At 38.8% G+C, this 26,980-nt stretch overlaps 1 protein-coding gene across 4 annotated transcripts in view; it reads left to right on the forward strand.

Annotated features, from left to right (window-relative positions):
• The window catches only part of NRXN3 (neurexin 3), an 891,094-nt gene that overhangs the window by 368,354 nt on the left and 495,760 nt on the right, over window positions 1-26,980 (forward strand). For all 4 annotated transcript variants that reach the window (XM_042814128.1, XM_042814126.1, XM_042814127.1 and 1 more), the window contains one exon: window positions 11,975-12,094. In XM_042814128.1, the coding sequence (XP_042670062.1) occupies window positions 11,975-12,094 (120 nt within the window). The remainder of the gene's footprint in view (window positions 1-11,974; window positions 12,095-26,980) is intronic.

Genomic DNA, 26,980 nt, shown 5'->3' on the forward strand with positions numbered 1-26,980 from the left:
CAATTTTTTTTTTTTTTTTGATATATTCCTTTTTTTTTTTTTTTTTTTTTTTTTTTAATAAGTATTTTGAGGACCAAGTGGAAACAGGGAAAATGGAAAGGAGTGTTAGTAATTGAAGGGTGAAGATCATACCATAATAGAATTTCCTCGTTGAGGAAGTGGGTTTTCAATAAAAGCATTTGAGGCTGTTCCCCAACATTGTCCTACCACCTGGAAAACTTTTTTTTTTAAATGGAAACAAATGTGTTGTGACTTCTTGAAGCTTGTAAAGAGCAGAGGTTTCTTGAAGCTTCTTTTGAATAATTTACTGTTCTTCTTTAGTTCCAATTTTTTAAAAGAATATTGGCATCATCAGCAATCATATGCCTATTATCAGTTCCCATAGCATATGGGATACTTGGCATAAAAAAGTGCAGGGTTCTGCTGGTTGGGTTAAATGGAAGTCATGATTGTGTCTAACTCCACTGAACACCAGTCTGCTGTGTTGGTTACTAATCACTAGAGGAAAATAGATTTTATCAGGAGATATTTATAGTTCACATGTTCAAGATGTTTTCCTAACTGGTCTTCACAGACAGGACTTTACCAAATGAACCACGTCAAGATTTCAGGTTGCATCATATTGATATATTGACACTTGTCAAGACTGTCCCTTCCTAGTACTCAAAGTGCCATCTTAGAGCCATTTTTGAGTACTCAAGAAAAAACAAATTGGCATTGCAATTAAATCCAATCTCTAAATTGTTTATGTGCCTTCCGGTTGGCTGGGAACTCCTGCACTTTGGCCCTGTTGCTACACTCCCACAATAATATTCTGGTTTGTGAGAATTTTATGTCCTGTTACAAGAGCCCACTCAATGTCAACTCCAATTTCACAGTATTGGTAAGCTCTCCACTGCTTTATGCTGTTCTTCTCTCTGCCTTTCTGCTGCTTTTAAGTGTTAGCCACACTGTTCCTTGTGGAAGTGAACTTAGTACTTGTGGCTTTGCCTGTTTGTAGCTGAGCTACATTGCTAAAAGAAGAAATGTATCTTTGCTGTGGTGTTATTTCTGAGGTTCAAGGAAAAAAATAATCCATTTGGGGTTTTTGAAAATGTCTTTTCCGATTATTTTCAGTGCACTAACAGCTCCTCTTTAACATTAGTGATTTCTGGTAATTCTTCTATTTAAAACTAGCTTGGCTGTATAGCCAGTAGTCTTTCTCCTTCAAGGACTTCTCATTAGATGAATCTGTTGTTCTGTGTGTGCCTCCAGAACAGAATGTTGATGCTTTCCCAGAAGATTTGACACCATTGTAAGAGCTATTGGATTTCCTTCTTCTTGTGCACAACACAGTTCTTTAGTCTCCTATTATCCAAGGCTACTTAATGTCAGCACATGGTCATGTAAGGTGGCACTTACTTTGTCTGCATACCTATCTAGTACATGCAGAGTAGCTGCCTGGATGTGGAGATTGTTTCGTTCTCATACATGTCAGGAGTGTTTCCCTTCTCTTATAAAGTGCTTGAACAAGGTTCAAGTTGGAGGCAGCTATAAACCTAAAAAGTAGATAAGAAGGTGAATAATAGCCTTCATTCTGCTAGAACTTACTCTTGCAATTTAACACTCTTGCAATTTAACACCCTTGCTTTTTTTCCTGAATTGTCCATGTTCACTACCAGGGGAAGTGCTGGAAAGGAAGATGTTTTTTTTTTGCCAGCTCATTTTGGATTTGCTAAAGTAATAATAATAAAAATGTTGCCAGATGACTGTTTCATTTGATTTTTGAATTGCAGCATTCTTTATATCTTCATCTCACCACATGCTTGTTCTAACTATTTCCATTTGTGTCAGACATGCACTATGAGTGGTGCTGGAGAGCTTGAGATAAAAGATTTCTGCGCTGTGGAGTGTAGGCTGGAGTTGGCAGATGAAGTTATTCCAGATGATCTTATTGCCTTCCCAGAAAGTAAATCAGTTCAAACTTCAGGTCATCTCTTCCTTGAGTCTAGACTTCTAAAATTGGTTTCATTTGCTGAGTGTCTCAGTTCCTGCTCTTACTAGTAGGTGAATGGTTGAATTTGAATTTATTCCATCCACAAAAGACTAAGTGACTTGTGCTTTTTCGTCACTGTTCCTGATAGAAGTGAATGAATGTCTGAAACTCCACAAAACAATGAATGTTACCCTAACTGTTAGTGGGTACCTCTTGCAGTTGGGGTGGTTTTCCTTTTCTTTATACTCATTTCCCATTTGTTCTCCTATGTTTTCCTTTCCTTTATTTGTATATCATTTTGCTGCTTACTACAGGCCCTAGAGCTATCTGAAATTCTAAATTATATCATTTCCCTCTTTCTCCCCACAAAAGAGAGCTAAACACACCTAATGGCAGTGGTTAAATAACTTTTTTTTTTTTTTTTTTTACAAAGCAGTTTCCTTTGTGTTTTAGAAATGTGGCTTTTTCTTTTCCTCACCTGTTCCACTGAAAACAGCTTCTCACAAAGGAGATTTATTATTCCTTAACCAGATGGTGATTTTGCTCCAGATGTTTTGGGACTCTTGTCCTTATTTAATCATCTTCCAAATCCTGCAGTAAAATAAAAATCTTGTGCTACTTTCTTTAAAATATTGTAGTTAACCTTTTGAATTCACTGGTGTGTGAGAAGCATGAATGACACAGGCTGGATAATCAGAAACACATTTTGCGTAACAAGCAGTGTGTGGGGAAAAAAAAAAGAAATCTAATCTCATGCTTAAAATCTCACAGCAAGATAATGTCAAAAAGGATTTTACTCATCATCTACTCAGTAGTGAAACTTTCAATCTGGTGATACTTGACTTTTCTCTGTAGAATCAGAGTTCGTCCATTGAGGGGAGGAGCATTTGTTTACTCCATGATTTGGCAGTTCTCTTATTCTTTGTGATTTTGTATTTCATTGTTACTTTGTTACTGGAATTAGGGAACAAATGCCTGCTCAGTTAGGAAGTAGATGAGGAAGTGGGCAGGTAGGAAAAGTGCTTGTTTGTTACAAACAAATTACTCTCTTAGAATATGTGTCTAGAAAGACGTATAGAGAAATGGGAGAAACTCTTCCCAGTTCAAAGTTGCTAAACTTCATATGAAGCACAAAATTTGCATCTGTGTATGCCAGTTGAAGTTTATTAAGGTTTTTAATGTAAAAAGAGAAAATAAGTGAGAGCTACCAATCTCTCTTCAGTATCCATCTTTTAAACCATAAAAGGTCAGTATTTGGGTGTCTTTTATTCCCATTGAGAAGAATGATAAAAATGTGTAACTTTCATTGGCAGAAGATTCAGAATTTGCTGCCCATACTCCCATCTTTGTCCTCATACTTTTTCCTTGCTGTAAAAGAAAACTTAGAATCAAGGTAGTAGAAACCAAAAATCTACATGACTTTCTCATAAAATGAACTCTCCATTTGCAGAAAAATAAAAATAAAAAAAAAATCTGTGCCCAATAAAAGATATCAGTGGTATTATTTTGGTCTGCTTTGCTTTTTTTTTTATACTCTGCAATTTATGGCAAGCTTATATTTGATCTCCAGTAAGTCTTGTTAGCTTCATTGTTCTCTTTTGCTATGATTTTACTGCTGAAAACAGGATCATATTTGCCTATAAGAAGAAATGAGCTTGCGCTGCTGTTATATCTGTTGATTGCTCTGATGAGATTGCCAAAGATTGCATGGATTTAAAGCCCAAGGAGCTGTCTGTTTACCTGATGATGCAGGCTTTTTTAAAAGCATGTTGAAATTTGTGAGCATAAAACAGTTTGTGAGAGGAAAGCTTTTTTGTTGATGGTGTTGGTTGTGTTGTTTTTTGGTTTTTTTTTTTTTACTATCACTTGTCATACGCTGTTAATTTCACATCTGGGGCTAAACAAAGGTTATCTTCTTCTAGAATTATCAATCCCCTATGGTTTGCTGGCAATGAATCCACTTTGTCCAAAGAGCCAAGACAATCTGTGCTCTTATGACAGACAGCAAATTTATGTTCAGTTCTTGAGTTTTGTTTTGTTTCTACATCCAAAATATTCCTGACTAGTCTGCTGAAAGTCAAGTAGATTTTTATACATAAATGGATTCCAAGTGTTTCTCAAATGAAGCAAGATTTCGAAATATCAGTAGATGTGGAAGAATTGATGTTAAAAATGTGATATTTTCCTTTTCCTGCTCTGTAGATTGTTTCTCTGTGTGTGAATTAAATGCGTTTCCTCCCTCTCATGTGGTTTTGTTGCTTGTTTTTGCTTTTGTTCAAGTGGTGATGAGTAAAGGTAGCCATGTCCCCCAGTGTCCTTGTTGCTTATGTTGTCCTTCCTGCATGTATTAATTATGCACATTGGTTGTGATGGTGTTATACTAATTATTTTTATTTATTTAAAGTGATGGCACCCTGGTTTATCTATCTTTATACTAACCTGTTGTTTATTGTTTTTGCTTTTTCTGTTTGTTTTTGTTTTTGCTAACAAAGTTGAGTTGACCAAAGCTGACCTGCAAGGTAGAGAAGGTTCTTCTTCCCCATTACTTGTTTGGACTGAAAGATGCTTTTATGTATGCTTTGGTGCCTTTTTACTGGATACAGTCACGCCTCTGAGACTGGAGGAGAAAGGCAATTAGTACCTCTGAAGGTGATATATGGGTAGAAGGAGGACATGATGTTTTTTGCTGACCTGAGAGGTTTGACTGTATCAGTCTCTGTGAATATGCGTAAGAGCACAGTTTGATTTCCTGAAATGGTTGATGGTTATTCAGGCAAAAAGCAGCAGAATCTCTCGGAGAGGCCAGTTAGCAGTTGAGAACATACCACTTTAATCACAGAAGAGATGAGGTGCTGACAGGAAACCAGTTTGAAGGCTAGCTCTTACGAGATATATAATGAAGGAAGGATTAACAGCACTATTACATACAGATGCCCCAGATCCTTAGAAGTAAGGGAGGAAATCTGCTTGTTAGAAATGTATAGTCTTTTGATCCTATAGCTACCAGAGATATATTTTCTAGGGTGTTGAAATTCTATTCCTTTAAACTTAACAATGAAAGTAGACTTCCCAGCTTATCTAGGGACTACACTATAGCTAATTAATTTGTTTCTGAATGTTGTGGAAGCTTAAAATGTTCTTTCTTTTCAACAGAAAGGGAATAAATAAATTTAGGTGTAAGGGGAAGATGGGCTTTACTCACTCCCTCTGTTCAACAGGCCTGAAGCTGCAGATGGCATCTGTTATGATATCAGCTTAATCATTATGAAATTTTGCAACTAAGCCACAGGTTTATTCTAAAGTTTTGTTGCGAGACAAAATACATAGTTTTTTTCATCATGTCAAAACTTTTATGAACTCCTTTTCTATTTAACATCCTTATTTTGAAGATGTGGCAATGTTGCTGTTCTGATCTAATGCATTAGATGCAATTTTCCATTTCAAGTATTCCTGTTCTGTATTCCAGGATTTAATAGGTAGCAATTATCTTTGCTTCAGAATGTTACTTGTTATTTTTTTTGCATAGGTTAGTTCTCTATGACTCCATAGAAAAGGGGAAAAAAAGAATAAAAAATTGGGAAACTGGGGGAAACAAAATTTTAATGAGTAATTAGTTTGTAATAGGCAGTGGCACCCAACAGGTAAAAATATTGACAGTCTGAGATCATTTTAGTTTTTGGGTGCATGTGAAACATTAAATTTGAATAAATTGGTAGCCTAGAGGAAGGCAGAAGTTTGTGCTCTGTGGAGCCTTTGACTGTAGCCACTTTTTTTCTGGCACCTTTGCCTTATTCGCAGCTGTAAAAGGTTGAAGTACTCTGTATTACAGAAGTGGGGGATTTGAAGAGAGTTAGGTGCTGCTTATAAGAGATTTCTAAAGTTGATATAAATGTAAGTGGAAAAGGATGAGGTTTGAAAGAATATAAAAGGTACATGGGCTGGGGCTAATATAAGTAGAAACATCATCCTGGGGGTATGCTGGGGAGAAAGCTCTAGAACTGAGATATTCTGTGCCATTCATTCAAAATGTGGCAGGGAATGTGAGAATTAGGTTAAATATCAGCGACTATTTCTTTACTATGAGAGCAGTAAGGTGCTGGAATGAGCTGCCCAGAGAGGTTGTGGATGCCCTGTCCCTGGGTGTGTTTAAAGCCAGTTGGATGGGGCCATGGGCAACCTGATCTAGTATTAAATGGGGAGGTTGCTGGCCCTGCCTGTGGCAGAGGGGTTGGAGATTCATGATCCTTGAGGTCCCTTCCAACCTGGGCCATTCTGTGACTACTGGGTGTCTCTGATAACAGTTATTGTAACCTTTTCCTTGTGTGTCTATTGGACTTCAGAACATATGCGTGGGAGTTTTTGTTCAATTTTTGACTTCCAGTGATGTGGATGCGACATGAAGAGATCTGGGAGCCAAACAGATTTGCTTTTTGTTTTTGTTTTCTAGGAGTCCTCAGAACCTAAAAGCTTGTCACAGCTGTTGAAATTTATTCTTGCTTGATTTCATTTTGGTATACGGTCCTTAATTATGTAAGAATATCTTCATTTCAAATTGAGAGACCTGATCACATTTACATCTAAGGGGAAATACTTCTGAGTACTTCTTTTGAACACATTTTGTGAATTATTGCCTTTTCAGGAAACCAACCTTTGCTAAATAATATTGACTAATTCAGAATACAAAACCCACAAGACCATGAGCTCTGATAGCACGACTTCTGCACTGCTTTAATTTGCAGTGGTGAAAACTGTGTTTCCAATTGACTGTACTTTTCTTGTTCACATACAGCACTTTCAGTCTTTCCTTTTGGATTTTATTTTCTATGCTTGAATGTTGTTTACTTCCATGTGCCCTGTTATATTTGATCCAGGCATACTCCCTTTTATGCAGTTGACTTTTTGTTGTGTGGTTTTTTTTTTTTTTTTTTTTTTTCCATCCTTCACCAGTGTCATGGAATTATCTAGATCTGTCTGTGCCTGTGACGGGGGAGCAGCAGGCCCACCATCCTGAAAAGGGGAAGGGTAGGGAGGTGGAAACTGGGCTTAGGCAGAACAGTGGCAACAATCTGAGGAGGAAACTTCATTTGCTAAATACGATATCGAAATGCAAGATAATACTGTATAATATAATGTAATTGGAATTGAGGCTAATAAATAAAATGAGAGAGCATGTCCAAAACTGAAGGCCTGACTCTGAATTGAAGGCGAAATGGCTGGGGAGCACACCCGCGCATTGCCAGGCAGCAAGAGAGCGAGTCTGATGTCTTGCCAGGTTTACCTTTCCCCTCTGAATGCAAAATCCTGTGGGGTATGTAATTATTTTCTTCTGAGATCCAGGTGGAAAACCAGTGGTTCATGGCAGTGGGGCATTAATTCTTTAACTCCCAGTGCTTTACATGATGTTGTGGTATATATATATGGTATATATTGGAATAACAATAACAAAAATCATAAAACCATGACAACCAGCCAGTGTGAGCACTTTTTCAATACCTTCTAAGTTGCTTAGAGAGGGAAAGTGCCAGGGTGATCACAGGGGAAAGCAAGATAGGCAGGTACCAAGTTTCAACTTGTAAATCCACCCTTTGTGCATGCCCATTAATTCTGCTGATTCCCTTCTTCTGTCATCATGGGGTAGATGTGCTTTCATTGGGATACCTCCATATTTGTTATCCCATCTAAGTGCCCCTTGAAATTTTTAGACCAGTTACATTTGTGGAAAAGGAGGACATGGCATCAAATAAATGGAGAGTTCAAATTTGATTGAGGCACTGTGTGAATGGCTGTGTTTTTCAAGAGTTCTACAGTGCTGGCTTTTAGGTTATTTCTGACAGTGTATAACGTAAATATGGAACCTGCCAGATGCCTAAACTTATTTAGGTGATGAAAGAAATAGTGAGTTCTTAGCAAAATCAGGAACTGAAAGATCTCGAAGAGATGAATTTGCCATCTTTGAAAATTCCAGTAATTTTTGATTTTCTCTGGTTCTAGTCTGCTAAGTTAAAAATCACTTTGATATATTCCTGTGTTTTATTAACCATGATTCAGGATACAAGTTCTGACTTTCTAAATCTTGCACTGGACCTCAATTGAACGTGTTGGTATTTGATAGATACAGCATATGAGGTAATTCATCCAATGAACTGATTGTTCCATTGGGCTTAGTCTCAATTTTGCTTACTCTTTACTTTGGAAAAAAAAAAAAATTCTTTTTATATATTGTGAAATTGGAAAACTTATTGGGTCTCACTTAGTTTCCTCCTTGAACTGCTCTAAGAACAAGTTGTAGAACAGAATGATACGCTGCTTAAAGCTTTTGATTTCCAAGGCATGATTCCTCTTTAAAAGCTGTACTGAGTCCATATATTAAATTCATAACATCTCATAACATTACAAAACAGGGGAGAGAAGAGTGCTGTTAAGAGAAGATTAAAGATTTAACATGGGTATGAATTTCCCATCATAATGTCTAGCTGTTAGTGATAGAGATTTCAGGCCTTTGTGGCGTTTACATGTTATGAACCATAAGACAAATAAATACCTTCTGCAAAGGACAGTGAAGATGTACATGTGTCACTTTCATATGTCTTTCTAACCTCTTTGATGATAAATGAAAGAGGTGGGAGCTGGAGACAATTTAGAGACTCAGAAAGTGAAAATAGACTCGTAGTACCATTGAACCTTGCCTATTGCAGATCTTCTTACTGAAGAAATAACATGAACACAAATGTTTCTTTCTAGTGGGAAAGAATTTATAGTGTAGGAAGGAAGGTTTTATGTGTATGTCCTAGAATGGTTTGCGTTAGCTTAAAACCTATTGCTAGTCATGATCAAAGTATGAGATATTTGTGTTATAATCCTGCAGGTGTTTTATAAAGAAATTGAATTCCTTATGTAACTTGAAAGAATGATAAATGCAATAATGTATCTTTTTATTCCTCAAGTTCCTTTCACTGCAAAGAGCTTATAAATGACACAGCAGGAATGACTCCTCTTGCAAGGCAGGAGTGCCTGCCTGTTGGAAATATGTTTGAAATATGTCAGTTGTAGTGGTGCACAGCAGTAGAACTCAGTATTTTTTAGCTTCAGCAAGAGAAACCAACTATACAGCTGAAAGTGCCAGAAAGAACTAGAGAGACAAAATGATTTTTCCCAACAGAATATACAAGAGCAATTTGGCTACCGTACTCTTCTAAGGTGATTTTCTTAAAATGCTTAATAGCAAAAACTTATAAACCATAAATCTAGCTACGTAACTTGGAAGGAAAGTAGTATTTTGAACACTTTCCCAAGAAAATCTGCACATTATCAGGTCCTGAGCTGTTTCAATAGGAATTAAAGATGAAGAAAGAATGATTAAATGACATGTCTGTGGAATTCTGCTTTGCCATTATGTGTTGCCAATGCTCTGCCTCTGCTGGTAGGTTTATACTGGAGAGTAGGAAACAGAACAGGTCACACTTCTGCTAGCAGGGTTGCTTTTCTGTACTGGAGCGTTTTCCGTTCTTATTCTCTATGTGCTACCTGCACATTCCATGTGCCCATTAGAAAGTGGATTAAGAGACTATGTCAAGCCCAGCTCCAAACAGATAATAAAAACAATACTCGGAATAAAATGCAGTCAGGGGAATTAGCAGGTTTTGTCAGAATGTTGCAAGTTCAAGGAGAAAATATAAGTCAGTATGCATTAGTTAATTAACTGTGTAGTGTGACTTATGGGATATATCCAGCATTATGCAAAAGCTCAATTTGCAACTTTGCTTTATAAATAATTCTAGAATGTTGAAAGTGTTACCAAAGGAAAGATAATAAAAATGGGCTTGAACTCTGATGGCGCTGGTGTTTTAGAACCGACTCTGTTGCTACAGTTTGTCTTCCTTTCCTCGTTAATTAGCACTAAAGGGCATGTGCGTGGTAATAGTCTTCATTTTATAAGCCTTCCTGTGCTTCTGTCACTTTTGCTCCTTAATCCAAAATCCTAATTCCCTGTGACATCCCTGTTAGTTGCTCTGAACAAAATTCTGTTGCTGCAGATGGGGGATTATGGCACCAACCAAGGACTGTAAGCAGCAGGAATAGCTGAACTCTCTGAGACAAAGATGCTTTTGCCATGCAAATAGCCTGTAGTACTGAGAAGTGAGGCAAAGCATAATACTGATCTGTGCTGTGCCGTCACAACAGCAGATCTGACTTCAAGCTTTCTTTATTGTTAGCCTTCCAAAATTCCTCATCAAATGGTGCTTATGGATGGTATTTTTTCCTCTTGCTCTTTTAAAAGCAGCTTCATCTTCACAATTGCTTTCTGTAAAATGCGATACAGAAACTGTGGGCATAATTCATGTGCTTCGGCTTTCTGGTCTGACAGCACCTCCAGCCACAGTTACTAAGGCTTCATGCAAGCTTACTCTGTGATTTCTAGTATTTCTCTTGCGGCACCTGGATCGGGGAGATATCTCCAGTCTGATTATGCCCATTATCAACTGCAGTTACTGATTAAAGTGTTTTCAGATAAGTGCAGGAAAAGAGAAGAAAAATTATCATTGAAAATGCTCTTCTGCTCTTCTTCAATGAGTTCTTATCCTCAGAAAACTCAAATCTTAAGCAAAATGGTAACTAATATTTCAGATTCTTATATTTCATCCTTTTTCTTGAATCTGAATAAGTTTAAAGTTTACATTAGGAAGTATTACTTTTCAGAAAGGATGGTCAGGCACTGGAATGGACTGCCCAGGGAGGTGGTGGAGTCACTGACCCTGGGGGTGTTCAGGGAAAGACTGGATGTTGTATTGAGGGACATGGTTTAGTGGGAGCTATTGGTAATAGGTGAACGGTTGGACTGGATGATCTTCTAGGTCTTTTCCAACCTTGGTGATTCTATGATTCTATAAAGTGAGCGTCAGACCCCAGTCTGATGTGTATCTGTGTGTCTGGTTGTATCTGTGACTTTTATAAGTCTAAAGGCAAGGGAGAAGTGAGTACATGCATGTATCTGCCAGCCTGTGCCTTACAGTCTGTCAGCACTGTTGTAACCCTAGAGGTGATCTGTTCCCCTCATTCTGTGCCAGTGAGACTACTGGGGTTCATACAGCTGCAGATGACTTGGGTGGGAAAAATAGGTGTGTGGAGGGGAGAAGTATTGAATAATTCTGCACAATTTTCTTCAGGCATGGTAACAAGCTATTACTGTGTCTACTGCTGTGTCTTTTCAATAGGTGGATCTTTTTTTCTCAGGGGTTTTGTTGCCTGCTCTTGTTACTCTTGTTATCTGCACTTTTCTACTTAGGAATTCCTCTTTTTATTTTTTATTTATTTTTTTTTTTTTAACAGTATAACATATAGTGGAATAGTGCAGCTTCAAGAGCTGGCTATCTACTTGTGGATGACAAATTGTCATTCAGAGTCCCTCTGATATGAAGAACACACTTTTTGCTGTTATCTTGGTTGTGCCTTTGCAATTTTATCTGAGTTAAGATATCAAGGGTTAGCTCCACATCAGACACAATGGAAGACTGTTCTGTTAGTGATGGCTGCATCTCCCAAAGGCTATGATGGAAAGGTGTCCAATATAGAAACAGAAGTCTCATGGAGTTGGTTGGTTTTGTTTTATAACATTACATTTCCCGAGGAACATACAGAATAATTCTTTGGATAGGATAAGGCATTGTTCAGTTACCCTTGCACATTATCATATTTCCATTATATATTGCTTTGTGTGAGCACAGAACATACAAAGTTAGGCCTGCCTAACGGGGAATATGTTGCTGTTCACTTTTCTTCCTTCTTGTGTGTTACAGTTTGCTGTTTTGTTGTGCAGTGTGCAATTGTCTGTGTGCTCTTTTACTAATGTTTGTTATGTGTTTAAGAATGGAAAACTGTTTCATTAGTACTTTTTATGTACTGCATGAGAATGGTGGTGGTAGTGATGGATTGAAATTATGGGCCTCACTAAACTTATTTTCTCAACTTTGTTTCACTCTGTTCTTGTCATCCCTTCTTCAGGACCAAGCACTACCTGCCAGGAAGATTCCTGTGCAAATCAGGGTATCTGTAATCAGCAGTGGGAAGGCTTCACCTGTGATTGCTCCATGACTTCATATTCTGGGAGCCAGTGTAATGACCGTAAGTCATTTTTTTTCCATTGGATTACAGAGAACAGCGAGTCCTGATAGATTAGAGCATAGAGAATACACAATTAGTTTTACTTACAGTGGAAATAAAGCCTTTCCAATGGTAAATCCAAATTTTATTTCTTGATAGGTTTCTTGAAGCATGCAGCAAGTTATTTTTTCCCTGCTAAAATGAAAATGTGGAAGTATATACTTTATGTGTGTGTTTTGGAGGTGGTTGTTTTTTGCCTTTGACATCCAGATCAGTGATGGTAATTGATGTTAATTGAATTCTTAGTTTAGAGAAACAAAGAATGGCTTGTGTGTACTATGTATACTATTAACATAGGTACAAAATATCTATATCTTGTATATTGAGTTATGCTTTGTTTTCATTCAAGCTTTTCTGGCAGAGAAATGACATTGGTGTCAAACTGCTTTGCACTGTTCTGGATTTTCTATATGTAAAGATGAATGTTTAGGAATTGGTTGCTAGAAACTTCCTTTTATTCTTCCCAAAACATTGGATGTTATGTTATTGGCCAATGACTTCTAAGATAAACTTGCTGAAACAGTTAAACAAAACCCTGTAGCCCTCTTTTAGCCCTCAAATGTTTGTCTGTTCATCCTGATAGGACATTTGCTTCTGGAAGCAGGAAGCAGATCACTTAAGCTCTGTTTTCTCTCCACTTCTGTTAAGCAGATAGCTAGATCCCATTTCCTTCCCTGCTCCAAAGCATGGAACAAAGAAGCACGTGCTATCGGTGCTGTAATGAGCATAATTGTAATAATCAATAATTTGGCTTATTGTATGCAGAAACTTTAAGGCTGGAAAAATCTGACCACCTGCATTTCATAAACTGCTGCATTTAATTATGTGTATTTATGAGATAATTCATTAGAAATAACAGTAAGGTGTGTGATATTAGTGCAGTGTCATACCTGTATCCCTCCTCCTGGGAGATTGAGATATGGCTGAATTGATGACAAAAATGACAAACTGCTTAACAAATGTTCACAGTCTGTTCCTGCTGAAGGCCGGAAAGCCTGCATTTCTGTGAGTCTTTCATCAATTGGAATGTTACCTGAATTGCTCTCCCCTTTCTGCAAGTATAGTTGTCTCAAGCGAGTATTGAAAAGGCTGCTCTGTGCTGCAGCACTGGCTGTATAAGAAGGGTACTACAGACACAGGTCTAGAGGCTCCAGTGTCAGATCTGTTTTTGGATTGATTTGGAATCTGGAATGACTCAGTTTGGTCTAACTGAAACAGTATCAAAGCAACAGGATGTGACACTGATTTTCTGCATTTTTGTTTTAATTGCTTTTTGGGGGGTGGAGGGAGAGGGGAATAAGAGGTATGTGAGGGGATCTGGAAACCCTGTTGGACATCCAGGTCTCCGTTCCCAAACCTCTCTTGTTCAGAGGGTTCAGTTTAGTCTTGCTAAGCATAACACTTTATAAAGCAATGGTATAAAACAAGTAAGTGCTTCTCTGGAATGTATTGGACTGCATTTAAGTATGTGACATGGAAATCTCTGAAGACAGAAACTGCAGTTTTGTTTCTAATGTGTTGGACTTCACAGCTCCAGAATGCTCTGGTGCCTTTGTTAGGCTGCTGTTAATGACTTAAAGCAGGCTCTCAGATGTCAGAAAGCCAGGTTCCTGTGGCTGTAATTGGAGATTCCTTGTTGCTTTTTAGAGCAGATGGTTAGAAACCATGCAGATCAGAGGTGGTAGTTCGATTGGAGAGGAGGTGACTTGAGCAAGATAGTAGTCGGCTTCCTAGTATCTGGGCTGTCTAGTGATTTAGAAATGCTGACAGGAGGTTGTGGGTTTTAAAATGGTCTGGAAAGGTAAGTCACGTGGATTCCTGAAACACAATGGGACTTCAACCAGGATCATCAAAACGTGCGTATAACCTTTTTTGTGGGTTTTTTTTTTTTTTTTTTCAGTCTTTGTTTTGTATCAGGACGTTAAAGAAAAAGTTCTGTTTTTGGTTGCCTGCTTGTTATGAAGTATTATGGATTGTGAGGAGAGAGAAGTTTTACTTTTTGTTCTCATCTGTTAGGTACAGTTTTTATGATACATGCAGGTATTTGTGTGTTAATTGAGTTATGTGTTCTTTAGACTGGATTCATTGCAAGTGATGTCAAGTGTAGATTACTTCTGTGTAATCTGAAACAAGCAAATCAAAGAGTTCCAAAGTGTTGCAGTCTGTGCTAATGTGCAACTTTGAGCAGATGAGGTACCAGAATTGGAAGTTAGCCCATTGTATTAATGAAATGCTTTCAAGTGAGGGAGTTTCATCCTATCTACTTACTTAATAGCAAGTTCCTTAGCATGATCTCAGATGAAATAGTATTTGTTACAGACTCCAGATAACCTGAGATGTCCAACTTTAGAGATTCCTGATCTTTTTCTTGTTCTTATGTGTTTAATCAGACATGGTTAACATATAGATAACACATATAAAAAGGAAGGAAAAAAAAAAAACAAAAACAAAAAAAGACTTTGGAGATCTAGCTACTGGAAATGGTTATATGCATGTCCAACTAGATTATTAAAAGAATACTTGTTACTTGATGCCTCCTGCAGAGGGTAACACTGGGGGGATCAAGCTTACCAGGCTAACACAAGTATGTATTAATGGAGGCTGCTTGTCTGTAAAAGATCAATAGCCTGCAGCAATGACGAGTGCAAGGAGAGTATAAAGCACTTCTTCAAACAGCTTCTTTTTGTTGAAACAGTTAAGTTCATCTGCTGACTATTGATTTGGTCTTTGGAGTGGGTGGGTGCACTATTTGTTTGCTAATTCTGGGTTGTAATATCTACTTGATTTAAAAACAAGTCTACAGTTCATTTGGTAAAAAAGCAAAGGCAGCGATGTTTGTCTTTTTGCATGTATATCTTTTGCTTCCCCTCTGCATAGCTGTTGATAAACAGAGCCATTTTATATCCTTCTGATTGGATTGTTTGGTTAAGAAGTGCAGAAAGTCTGTTCTTTTTGCACAATTAGTTACATTTTTCTCCTAAGATTCCTTTCTGTGCGATGTGTAGCCTATATACTCCTTTTGTATTTTTGGTGGGTCACGTTTGGAGGAGGAGAGAAAGTCATGGTGACTTTGTTCTTCCTATGTTTAGCACTATCATAGGAAGAACTTATGTGAATTTCAGTTCTGTAATTGCAGTCAGTGAGGCTGAGAATCATTGAACTGCTCAGTTGGAAAAGATCTTAAAGATCATCAAGTCCAACCACAACCTAACTCTAACAACCCACTGCTAAATTATGTCCCTGAGTGAGTATCAAAGATCTTTTTTTTTTTTTTTTACTGGACTTTGAAAGGAAGAATATATTAATAAATTAATAATAATAATAATAATAAAACAGATAAAATCTAGAAGAAATACGTCAGAGAATGCATCAGAGTAAAGCACAAAACATTTCAGAATAAATGAAGAAGAATGAAGCCAGCCTTACTGCCATGTATGTGTTTTGGATGTGGAGCAGGGATGCCAGAGTAACATCCATCCTTCTCATGTCCTTCCCATACTCCACATAAGTGAATGAATATGTGAGTAGATTGATATTGCTAGAGGATGTAGACTGTAGACTACTTTGCCAAAAGGTAGTGGCAGAGCCAGCTTTCCTCATTTCTGCTTAAATAGGATGGCAGAATAGTCATTTAGAGGAGACTGCTTATAATAGGGAGAATAGTTAAATTATTAACTGTTTTTTTATAATGATAACTTTATTCTGACATCCATGCAAACCATTTGTGCTCTGCTCTTATGTTGTTTGTTCCACTGAGCAATTATAGTTATTTCTGCAGAGAAATTCAGATCCCTATTTGGGAGACAGTCTTCCCTCTCATCAATATTTTGGTTTTGCTGCCATCTGGGCCAATTTTTGTCCAGACTTTGACAATGCTTCATAGCATTGTATGCTGCCAGCATGCTCAGCTTAATTTACTTACAGAAACCCTTTTCATTGTTTGTGTTTGATTACCATGCAATGATTTCTAATGTGCCTAGCTTATCGCTTATTGAGTCAGAGAGCAAGAGGTTGCTAGTGTGTAGGAAATAAATCTGTATAGACTTCCTTAGTCATGCGCAGCTAAACCAGTCAGCTGTTTAAATATCAGCACACTGAGGGATTTGCCTTTGATGCTTCAGGGACAGGCACCCTATATTAAGCAAGAGTCACCTCTGATTTATCTTGAGTGAATCATACTTCTTACAGCAGGTCAGGCACCCTGTCTAATTTTTGCTTGCTGCCTCATGATTTGCCCTCACTTACTCTGTGCTCTTTTAGGTGCCCTCTACTATAACTTGCATTTTCTGGGCGATGGCTCATTTGAGTCCCTACCTTAAGCCTTTGGGGTCTTCTGTCTCTGAATGAACTTACCCTCCCTTCCTTCAAAGAGGAGGGAAATGCAACTGCAGACTTCATTACATAATGCAAATTGTACTATTGTGGTTTGGATTGTGAACCCTACTTTTACAATTTATACTGCTGTTTATTTTCATTTGCACTGCAACTCCAAGATTTGTAGCATGTTTAGAGCATTGACCTATCTCTACTTTTTATTTGAGAGCCCTGGACGTTTCTGTTGCTTGGTAATAACCTGTTACGTAGTTGCTTTAACATTTGGGTAGCTTATGAATTGCCTGTTGCTTGTCTTTTTACTGAAAGGCATTTCCCCTCCCTTGAACAATAGCTGTGAGGATGAAATCAGATTGCCATTCAAGAGCTTGCTTGCTCCAGGTGCCCTCTGGGAGTCATTTAGGACGGATACTGTTAAAATCAGGGAGGAATTTGGGTGTTCCTGTGCTGGGTGAGAAAGAGGGAGTTAGAGTGACAGATGCTTTTAGAAACCACTGCTTCTGCACTTTTCAACACCTCTTCAAGGTGCCCTGACAGAAAACTGTTTCTTTTTCTTTTTTTTTTTTTTTTTCCAAATGTGAAAGCTAGCCAACTTTATCCTTTTGTGATCCCCAAATTGCAGCTAGGTCTCTGGTGAGTGATTTAATTACGATTGCTTCAACAGCTTGGCAGAAAGAGCATTTAGGATGAGAACTGCAATCAGTCACTGGTATGTGTGCACCTGTCTGCTGTCAGCACATAAGCTATGGCCCAGCTATACTACAAACTTCAACAGGACAGGAGGGAGACTTCCTACAGTTGGCAGTGATGACAGCTTCAGTATCAGCCTTGGAGAAATTTAAGTAGTTTCTTAATTCTCTTCCTGACACTGGTCAGCAGCTATGCCATTTTCATAAACATGTCAGAAGAATGTTCCCATAATGCAGCTCTGTTTTGATCTCATCTTTCACCGATGACAGTATTTTTTACATGACACTTTTTGATCACCATGGTTCTATTACTTTCTGTGTTATAAGCAGCTGAGTGAGTGATACTGAGCATTTTGCTGCATGAAAGTACTGATCTCGGAAACTGTTCCTTAAGTAATGGCACATTCAGAGCATGATCTCTGAGAGGGCAGTGATGTAAGTTGACGGCAGTAACAAAAATGTTGTACAAGGAAAATAACAGTATCTGGTTTGGTTCTGTCACCCCACAGTCCATTTACTGATGACCTCTAAGCCTATATTTCCACTAAATGTAAGTTAGTAAATAAAATAATTTAAGCTGTCAAATATAACAAGGATTTGATGGATTTTAAATGCAGCTTGTTCCTTGGGCGCATATAGAATATTACATATTTCCTTTTGGAAACAGTATCCATAAAAACTCCAGGAAAACATCAGAATAGGCTTCAACCATCAACTTTATTCTTTTAACATTCTCTTCTTATATCAGCTTGTGTATAGAAGTTGTTACAGTAGTGAATTTGGAAGTTGATGGCTAATGTAATATTGGATTTTCTATGCGAAAGTCACCTTGAGCTTCGTAACCATTATTTTAAGTTGATTTTGTTTCATATAATGCTGTGAAACTTCTATACTCCATTGTAGCACCCAGTACTCTTGATCAATTTTATACCAGGTTTCATTGACATGAGATATTTGGGCACCTCACCACAGCAGATGATATTTGAATTTGTGCAGAGAAAACTGTTGCAGAAGCCTGTTAATCTGTTTACAGCTGTTCTGCTGTTGGATACAACAAGATACTCCAGTCACCTACCAAGGTGAAGGCACAGGTGATTTCTCTTTGATTGTGGTCTCTTAGTCTGATGGTCATAACTAGTACTACAGATTATGGAAATTTGAATCTCATGTAAAATCTAATTTCCTGCCTGGGAGTCTGGCTTGTGGTAGTCCGTTGTTTTGCCCCAACTTTGCAATTCTCAATCAAATGAAATGCATGTGATTTTAAGTCACTCTTGTAAGTCTAATGTGTGGTGGGGAAAGTGTAATGGTGTTAATGAGATGGAATGGTGTTCACATAGTGCTTTCCTGGATAGCATGAAGCTATGTTGTAGCACATTTAATTCCTTATTCCTGGGGAGTTTGCAAGGTGATTCATGTTCATTTCTGAGGCTGCTCATGTGGAAAACAGTTTGCAAAGAGGAGCCAGTGTTAGTGGGTGGGTGGGAACAAGTAGATGAAGAATTTGGTCTTTGTATTTCATGGGCTAGATTTTGTTTGTATCAGTAAAATTATTTTGATTTCAGTGAGTTAATTTGAGGTCTATGCCAGTATTGCTGAGATCACTGTCTGGCTTGGAATGCCCTGAGTAAATAGTAAATAGTAAATAGTAAATAGGCCAAATTATATTAATATATATATGTGATATGCTTTGTGCTTTAGGCTGAAAGCTATCTTTAAGTTCACAATAAATAGCATGGACAAATATATATCATAAAAATATTTACAGGGCACAAATATTTGAGAGTGCCAAAATGCAAAAGGGGATGCAGGTAGTGTTAGAAATCTTTTCCTGCTTGCTAGCTTACTTTCAAGGCAGAAGGCTGGAATGAATGGGAGGGAAGAGAAAACTTGTATGTTTATTCTTTGTTGTTTTTTTTGGGTTTTTTTTGCTTGGTTTGTAGAGGGAAATATTGAAACAAAAACAGAGGCTAGAAGAATGAGACATCCTGAATGAAATTCTCATTCATTATCCTGACTGTCTAACATGCTAATTATTGCCTGTCATTGGAAGAAGGCTACCTATTGATCTCCAGCTGAGTTTAGCTGTATTTGGAGATATATCTTTGTTACATTTGCAATCTTGATACCCAGGAGCTGGTATAACAATCTCAGCTGTGGAACATTGGGGATTAGATGCAAAACCTTAATTACAGTTATCTTAATAATGGTCCCTGAGGGGCAGGTTGAAAGTGGCTGCTTAGGTACCTGTGAAACAAACTGTGCATGGAGGAGCATTTTTTTAGTGAATTTGATTATTTTTGTGGAGGAGTTTTGCTGCATGCTGGTATTTAAGGTGTGTGCAAACTGTGGAAGCAGAGCATTGGACTGACTGCAGATACCTTGTATTGTTTGTGAAATTTTGGGGTGACAAACTTCTGTGGAAGGAAAAGACGTTCAAAAAAGGGGTACAGTAATCAAAAGACAGGACTTCTGTTGGAGGGAGATGTCTGTCACATGCGGGGTGCTTGGCTGTAATCTTGAGTGAAACTGAAGCAAGAGAAAGAAATGGCTCTTGCCCCAGAAAAGCAGAGACAACATTTGATCTTTGTACTGTTCTTCTCCAAATGCCTCTAGACTCAACCTCAGGTTTTGTGTTCATTGAGAAACTGTCTCAGATAATATAACTGACCTCCAGACCAGAGTGTCTTGACTAGACATTGGATTTAATAATACACCTGCCAAATACAAGCATTTTTTTTCTTTCAAAGGGAATCTAGCATGTTGATTTTTGAAGAAAGTGTGGTTGGAACTCTATTTCTCCTCTCTTTTTTTTTTTTTTTGTAATCTAATTGCAGTGTTTGACCACAGCAAAGCTGGTGTCAGGTTTGCTAGCTTCCCATAACTATCTGTCATTTTTTTTTTTCTTCTTTTCTTTTTCAAATTGCACTAAATGACCTTCTGTCTGTTACTTCTCTGCCCTGCTGATCTCAGACAAATGATGAAGATAGATAGCAATATTAGAAACCATCCATCATATGGTTTATAGGTCCCTTAGAAGCACCTGTGTCTTTAATAGTTTATCTGCCACAGATATTCCCATAAGTGAAGACCACAAAATGCTAATATTGGTAATACGGGCATTTCTTTTTAATACTGGAGGCTCCAGCAGTCAGGTGTCTTGTACCTGGAAATGCAGGCTGTCACTCAAGTGTCTGTGATCCAGGGCTTAAATTAAGGATCAGGTCTCAGCTAACTACGTGTTACAAAAGACAGATCTGTTGCTGACATCAGTAAAGTCAAAGCTTTCTGCTTTGCATTTGTAGCACTTGAGTTGGTTGTGTTGCAGTGCAAAATGAACTGAGCAAGATCTGGCTTTCAAGCCCTCATCTGTGTGAGTGAGTAGTTCTCAGAAACACTGACTGTGAATCTGGCTGCTGGCAAACTACTGTCAGCACTCTAGCCACTTGACAAGACGTAAGAGGAAATCTGGTTTTCAAAGTCTGTGCATGTGAGAGAGAAGTCCATGGGCATAGTGTTTGACTTCAGGAAACATTCAATCACCCATGGGGAACGATGTTCTTCAGTAACAGCGCTATCCTCTGTGTAGCATAAATACATGGCAGTTGATTTGGTCATACATCATAGATACTTCAAATACTTGTCTGAAGTATTGCTGAGTTATGCACATCTGCATGGTGCATTAGGCGGGTAGGGCACCACAATAATCCAATCTGTTTAAATTCAGGATGGGCCTGGGTTTCTCCATGTAATGCTGCAGCACACAGTGCTGCTGAATGGAGAAGATCCTGAGAATTACCTTGTTCCAAACAGTTGCGCTTGTATACTGAGTACTGAGGTGAGACAGATCTATCTATGTTTTTGTTGTTTAAACACAAATTGTATAAGTGTCTAAGTGATTGTACTGTGAGTAAAAAAGGAAAGAAAAAGCAAACAACACATTTTTTCTATTTTGTTCCAGCTCTGGCTAAAAAGGGCTGAATGCCTAAACTCTTTACCTCATCTGCTGAAGTAGATTATTCTGATGGATGCTTTAGACACTAACTAGTTTTTTTGTCTTAGGGGAAAGCATCCTAACAGAGATTCGCTATAATATGGAATTACTACTGAAGGTTCTGATGCATGGAAGATTCATAAGATCCAGTCTTTTAAGCTTAAATTAGGGACACTAGAGAATATACTTGTCTCAGATATCACATGAGAGACCTGTAGTAAATTTATGAGTTACTCAAAGTGGTAGACAGTTTAACATAATTCTTCCGATATTTTAAACAAATTTCATTCTAGAGACCAGAGTGAAATAAGAATAAAGTATTTCCTAAACTGGAGATACTTGAGATGTGGCAGGATACGGGATCAATTCCATCGTCCTGTGAAGATCCCTAACCTCCTTCAGAAGCTCTGGTACTTGTGTGCTTTCTGTTGCAGAGATGTATTTCTGTCTGAGTTTGGTCACTGAAAGAGAAACTAATCCAGTTTTCATGTTACCTTCATTAGTGTCAGGAAATTCTTTTGTATGATCAGAGACATGTGAATGAACTGGGTAACTTAGGTCACTCTCAGATGCTCTGTAAGCGAACTTCTGTGTTTGGGAGCAAATACAGAAACATAGAACTGCTTGTGTTGGAAGGGACATTAAATGTCATCGAGCCCACCCCCCCTGCAGTGAACAGGGACACCTGCAGCTAGATCACATTGCTCAGAGCCCTGTCCAGCCTGACCTTGAATGTCTTTAGGGGCAGGTTATCCACCACATCTCTGGGCAACTTGTGCTGCTGCCTCGCTACCCTTATCATAAAATACTTTTTTCTTATACCCAATTTATATCTCCCCTTTTAGTTTGGAACTGTTTCCCCTTGTTCTATCACCACAGACACTGCTAAAGAGTCCCCTTCTTTATTATAGCCCCCATTTAGATACTGAAAGACTGCTGTCAGGTCTCCCTGGAGCCTTCTTTTCTCCAGACTGAACAACCTTGGTTTTCTCAGCCTGTCCTTGTAGGTGAGTGTTCCATCCTTTGCATCTTTTTTATGGCTCTCCTCTGGATGTGCTCTAACAGGACAGCATCTCTCCTGTTCTGCGAACTCTACATGTGGATGCAGTACTCCAGGTGAGGTCTTATAGCACAGATCTGCTAGCCATGATTCTTTTGTGCCACCCAGGGTACAGTTGACTTTCTGGGCTTATTGCTGGCTAATGTCCAGCTTACAACCAACAAGTACCATCAAATCCTTCTCAACAGTGCTGTGCTCAATCTTTTCATCCTCCAGCTTGTACTGATAGTAGGGGTTGTCATGACTGAGGTGCAAGACTTTGCTCTTGCCTTTGTTAAACTTCATGGTTGTCCTCAGCCCACTTCATGAGCCTGTCTAGGTCTCTCTGAATAACATCTTGACTTCACAGTGTCATAGAGTGGTCTGGGTTAGAAGGGACCTGAAGGATCATGAATCTCCAACCCCCTTGCCACATGTAGGGCCAGCAATCTTCCCATTTAGTACTAGACCAGGCTGCCCAGGGCCCCATCCAATCTGAGTAAGTTGCCCCGTGGTCAAAAAAAAAAAAAAAAAAAAATTCCTGTGTTTGCACAAACTTTTAAGCCATTTATTTATGGGGTGGGCTTTTTGGTACCTCTCAGTATCCTGGCCTGCCACAGAAGGTATAGAAGAAAACACCACCTGCACGCCCGCTCTATTGACTATCCTCCCCAGTCTCCTGCAGTCTTTCTTGATTTTCTTGATAGCCCTGGGACTTTTCTGAGCAACTTTGTCACTGCCAGCCTGGACTATCAATAAAGGGTAATAATCAGAAGGGTGAATCAGTCCAGGAAGTTTCCTAGAAATGTCCCTGACCCATGCCCCAGGGAGGCAGCACTCCTCCCTATGGGTAGGTTCAGGCTGACATATAGGGCCTTCCGTTCCTCTCAGCAGGCAGCCTACATTAACTATGCTTCTGTCTTTCCAGATGGAGGCAGTCTTGAGGCATGGGGCCAACTGCTTTACCTGAGGCAACATCACTGGTGGACTTCCTTCCACACCCCCATTCACCTCTCCCTCGAGTTCCAGGGCCTCAAACCTATTGCACAGAGGCACCTGGGGAGCCGAAGATGCTTGGAATGGGGGATGCCCACTTCGTCGAGCTGGTACCTGTTTCCACTCCTCATCCTTTCTCAAATTGTTAAAAGGGGGAAGAGAGGATAGGAGGCTCACTGCAGCACCATCAACCTGTCAGTTCCCCTCTCCCACCTGTTTATGAGGCAGCAGGGGTGACATGTTCCACGTGGTGCCTCAGCTATGTGCCAAGATCTTGGGACCGATAGGGACTGGCACCACTTGTCATAGATGAAGATTAAAGCACTGCATGCTTCACTTGTAAGGGAAAGACAGAAAAGATTGATTATAAAATAGACATAATATGGTAATTTGAATGATGATGGCAGTGACTTAACAAGATGGATATCCTTGACATGGCTGGATATCCTTGACTATTTGCTACACAGAGGGTGGAGGGTGCATAACAAATCAAGATCAGATCTTAGTGAAGTGTGTAAGTAGTGTATAGTGTAAAAACAATAAATCACTCACTGAGGATCTGTCAGCAAGGCATCACCGTATTCTAGGTTGCTCTCTGCCCAGGTGCTAAGTAACCTCACAAGATGTTCCTACTCAAGGGAATATTCTTGTTTGTGGCCAGCTGCTTGCAAGAAGAACTCTCAAAGAACTCTCCTATTAGTTTTCTTGCTATTTATGGTGTAATATGACTGATTTATAGTTAGAATTTGATCTATTGGATTGCGTGTGTATTATCAGTCTCTGAGCACCCAGTTTTAGACAATATGGTGATCATTAACTATTTCCAGTGAAACCTTGATTGTTATCAGTCCAAAGGACAAGATATTTTGTACCTTACTTGTATGCACTAGGTCTTGGGCATAACAGCCAAGCTGAGTGAGGTAGCAAGGATTGTACTGTCACAAGTCCCTCGGGTGTGTTGTCCATACCATACAGCTTAATGTTATCTGCAAACTTGCTTGATACCACTGTTGATGTCATTGATGAAGATATTCAAGAGCATTGGTCCCGATAGTAACTCTTGAGAGACATCCCTCATCCATCTGGACATCTATTGACCACTACTTTCTTGTTGCAAACTTGCAACCAGTTCCTCATCCATTGCACATTCTACTCATCAAATCCATATCTTTCCACTTGAAAGACAAGGATGTTGGGGGAACCATGTCAAAGCCTTACTGAATGGGTGACATCAGTGGTTTTTCCCTTATTGATTGACACTGTAATGCCATCATAGAAGGACACTAGGTTGGTTAGGTGTGAATTACCCTCAGTGAACCTGATTGTCTAACCCCTCTCTTGCGCATGCTTTAGTATAGTTTCTGGGAAGATCTGTTCCATGATCTTACCTGGCAAAGAATCGAGCTGTGACAGATCAGTAGTTCTTACCTGGGAAATATTGGGAAAGCATGGAATAGCTTCCTTTCTGAATTTTCTCCAGGCCTTTTTTCTAAATGGAAAATATTTTTTTCTTTTACATGGAAGTACAGGTCTCAATTCCTGGCAAATATGATATTAAGAGACCTGTTTTCTTTGCTCACCTTAAGCATAGGAGACTCAGACTTGCAAGAGAGGAGTGCTCACAGCTGTGCTAAGCCTACAGGCCAATAGAATTCAGTGCAGATGGTTATCTGCCCACACATCTCTATTTATGAAGAGGCCTCAGTGTTTATGTTAACAGTGATGAGTTTGAGAGATAAAAATAGGGAGTTGTTTGTTGTTCATTTGTTCTTTATAGATCTGTAGATAACTTTTTTTTTTTTAAAGCACAAATTCGATAGAGAGATTTGTTAACCTGTTAGAAGGCTGTCAAAAAGCCAAGGTGTTGGTGTCTCAAGTGCTGAAATACTTATTTTTTGTTCCTTGTACTTCCCTTTGCTCCACGAGATGGTGCTGTGTTCCCACCAGACCTAGGAATGCTTTCCTCAGCTTTCCAGGACCTTTGGGTGTTTGAAACACAAAATCCTAAAAGGACATCTTTCTGTCCAGTTGCCTTTTTCTCCTCTTGAAATTAATCCCTTGAATAGACTTTTCAAAATCACATTAAGGCTTTGTGCGCTCTGCAATTTGTATCATCTCTGTTGTTTACTACGACTTGAGAGGGCTTAGGAAAGCCAGAGGAAGCTACTTCAGGGTGCCATTGTTTGGGAGCAGCTGTACTAATGAGCAAGCAGTGGAGCTGAGACTGCATCTTGTCTGTGGTCAGTCCTCATTGATATCCTGCTATATGATGAGGATGATTACACCTCGCATGACTCTTTCTAGTTCTGTGTTTATTTATTTATTTTTGTCATGTGGAAAAATGTTTGGCTTCAGCTCTGGAAATGTCAATTATCTGATCATGTTACTTAAAATCATCAGCAATTCTCCCACCATGTGCTTTCCTGTTGAGTTGAGAGTTGTGGTTTTGGGAGCTCTTGTTTAATTCTTCTGCTTTCAGATTTGGAGTAGAAAAATACTGGCCTGAATCTACTGCCCTAGCAAGGAGGGAACTTGGGATGTCACTGTTTGAAAGGGCTGCTGGTGTTTCTGCTGTGCTTCTTCCGATGTAGAGAGACTCTTAAGCAATAAGATAAGTCACTTTTTGCAAGCTGGCCAGGGTATTAAGCCTCCCTTGGTTTACTAAAATGATTTTAATATCAGTGTGGAAAGTGATAGAAGTGTCTCATTAGCAAATTTTGAAGCCATAGAGAACTTCCATTTGTTCTTCATAGAAGGCTTCATTCTTTACAGAAACAGGTGCCTGACATGAAAGGCTTCTTCACCTTTTGCAGGTCCCTGGAGCCTGCCAGTTTTGCATCATGATTACCACACATACATTTGTGCGTTGTAGGTGTACGTTCAGTATCTTTGCAGCTTAGCCTCTCACTGCCTCATCCTTCTGTGACAACAGTCTATCCTCACTTGTCCTCCTGCTTTTGTTCTCAGTATTTTCTATGCCTTGAGCTTGCACTTGTTTTTTTTAATGTTGATTGTGAGTGGATTCCTTATTTATAATTTGTAATCACAAATCCCCATGAGCGGTGTTGAGGTGACAGGTAGAAAATAAGTACAAAATCCTTTCATACCTAAATGAAGCAGAGATCAAATATCCTCTTTACCTCCACTTTGCACTCCAACTTTTTAACTCCTTATAGCTGATTAATCTGGATCAACTCGGCTTCAGGGCAAGTCATTAATGGTTCTGTTTCAAATGTTTCAAGTTCTTTCATCAGAACTCTCTACAATTTCATAACTACTACATTTCACTCAATTTAAGAGCCAAAATTAAACTGATGACTTGATTTGTGTAAAGATCTCTTCTTTCTTAGCTCAGGACACTTGGTGGAGTTGAACTGAAATTTCTGCCAATAGCTATTAACTCCCATAAGCATGTAAATGCTGTATAACACATCTTCTCCAGGGCAAGAGAAGCTTTTTGTCTGGGTATCTTTAGCAAGTTTTTGAAGTTGCTAGTAAGTGTTCCAATTCTCAAAGTTTCTCTCTGATTAATGGTTCAAAATTTAATACATATATACAACTTCAGAAATAGTACTGAATGTAATCAGTTGTAGATGGTAAGAAATTTTCAACTCAGAGGTTGTTCTTATCACATCTCTGTCAATGTACATTGACTGTGGAAATCCAGCAAAAAAAGAGGACAGGGCTGTACTGCTTGCTTGTTGATTTCTCTACGAGTCCTCCCTAGAACCTTGTCTGCGAATGACTTGGTAGTAGCTACAGGTTCAAGACGCGGAGTATTGGAAAGTATGTTCAAG

This window comes from Centrocercus urophasianus, unplaced genomic scaffold (assembly GCF_019232065.1).
Source record: "Centrocercus urophasianus isolate 14NV4802_14NV808 unplaced genomic scaffold, USGS_Curo_1.0 seq_14, whole genome shotgun sequence".
Taxonomy (NCBI): Eukaryota; Metazoa; Chordata; class Aves; order Galliformes; family Phasianidae; genus Centrocercus; species Centrocercus urophasianus.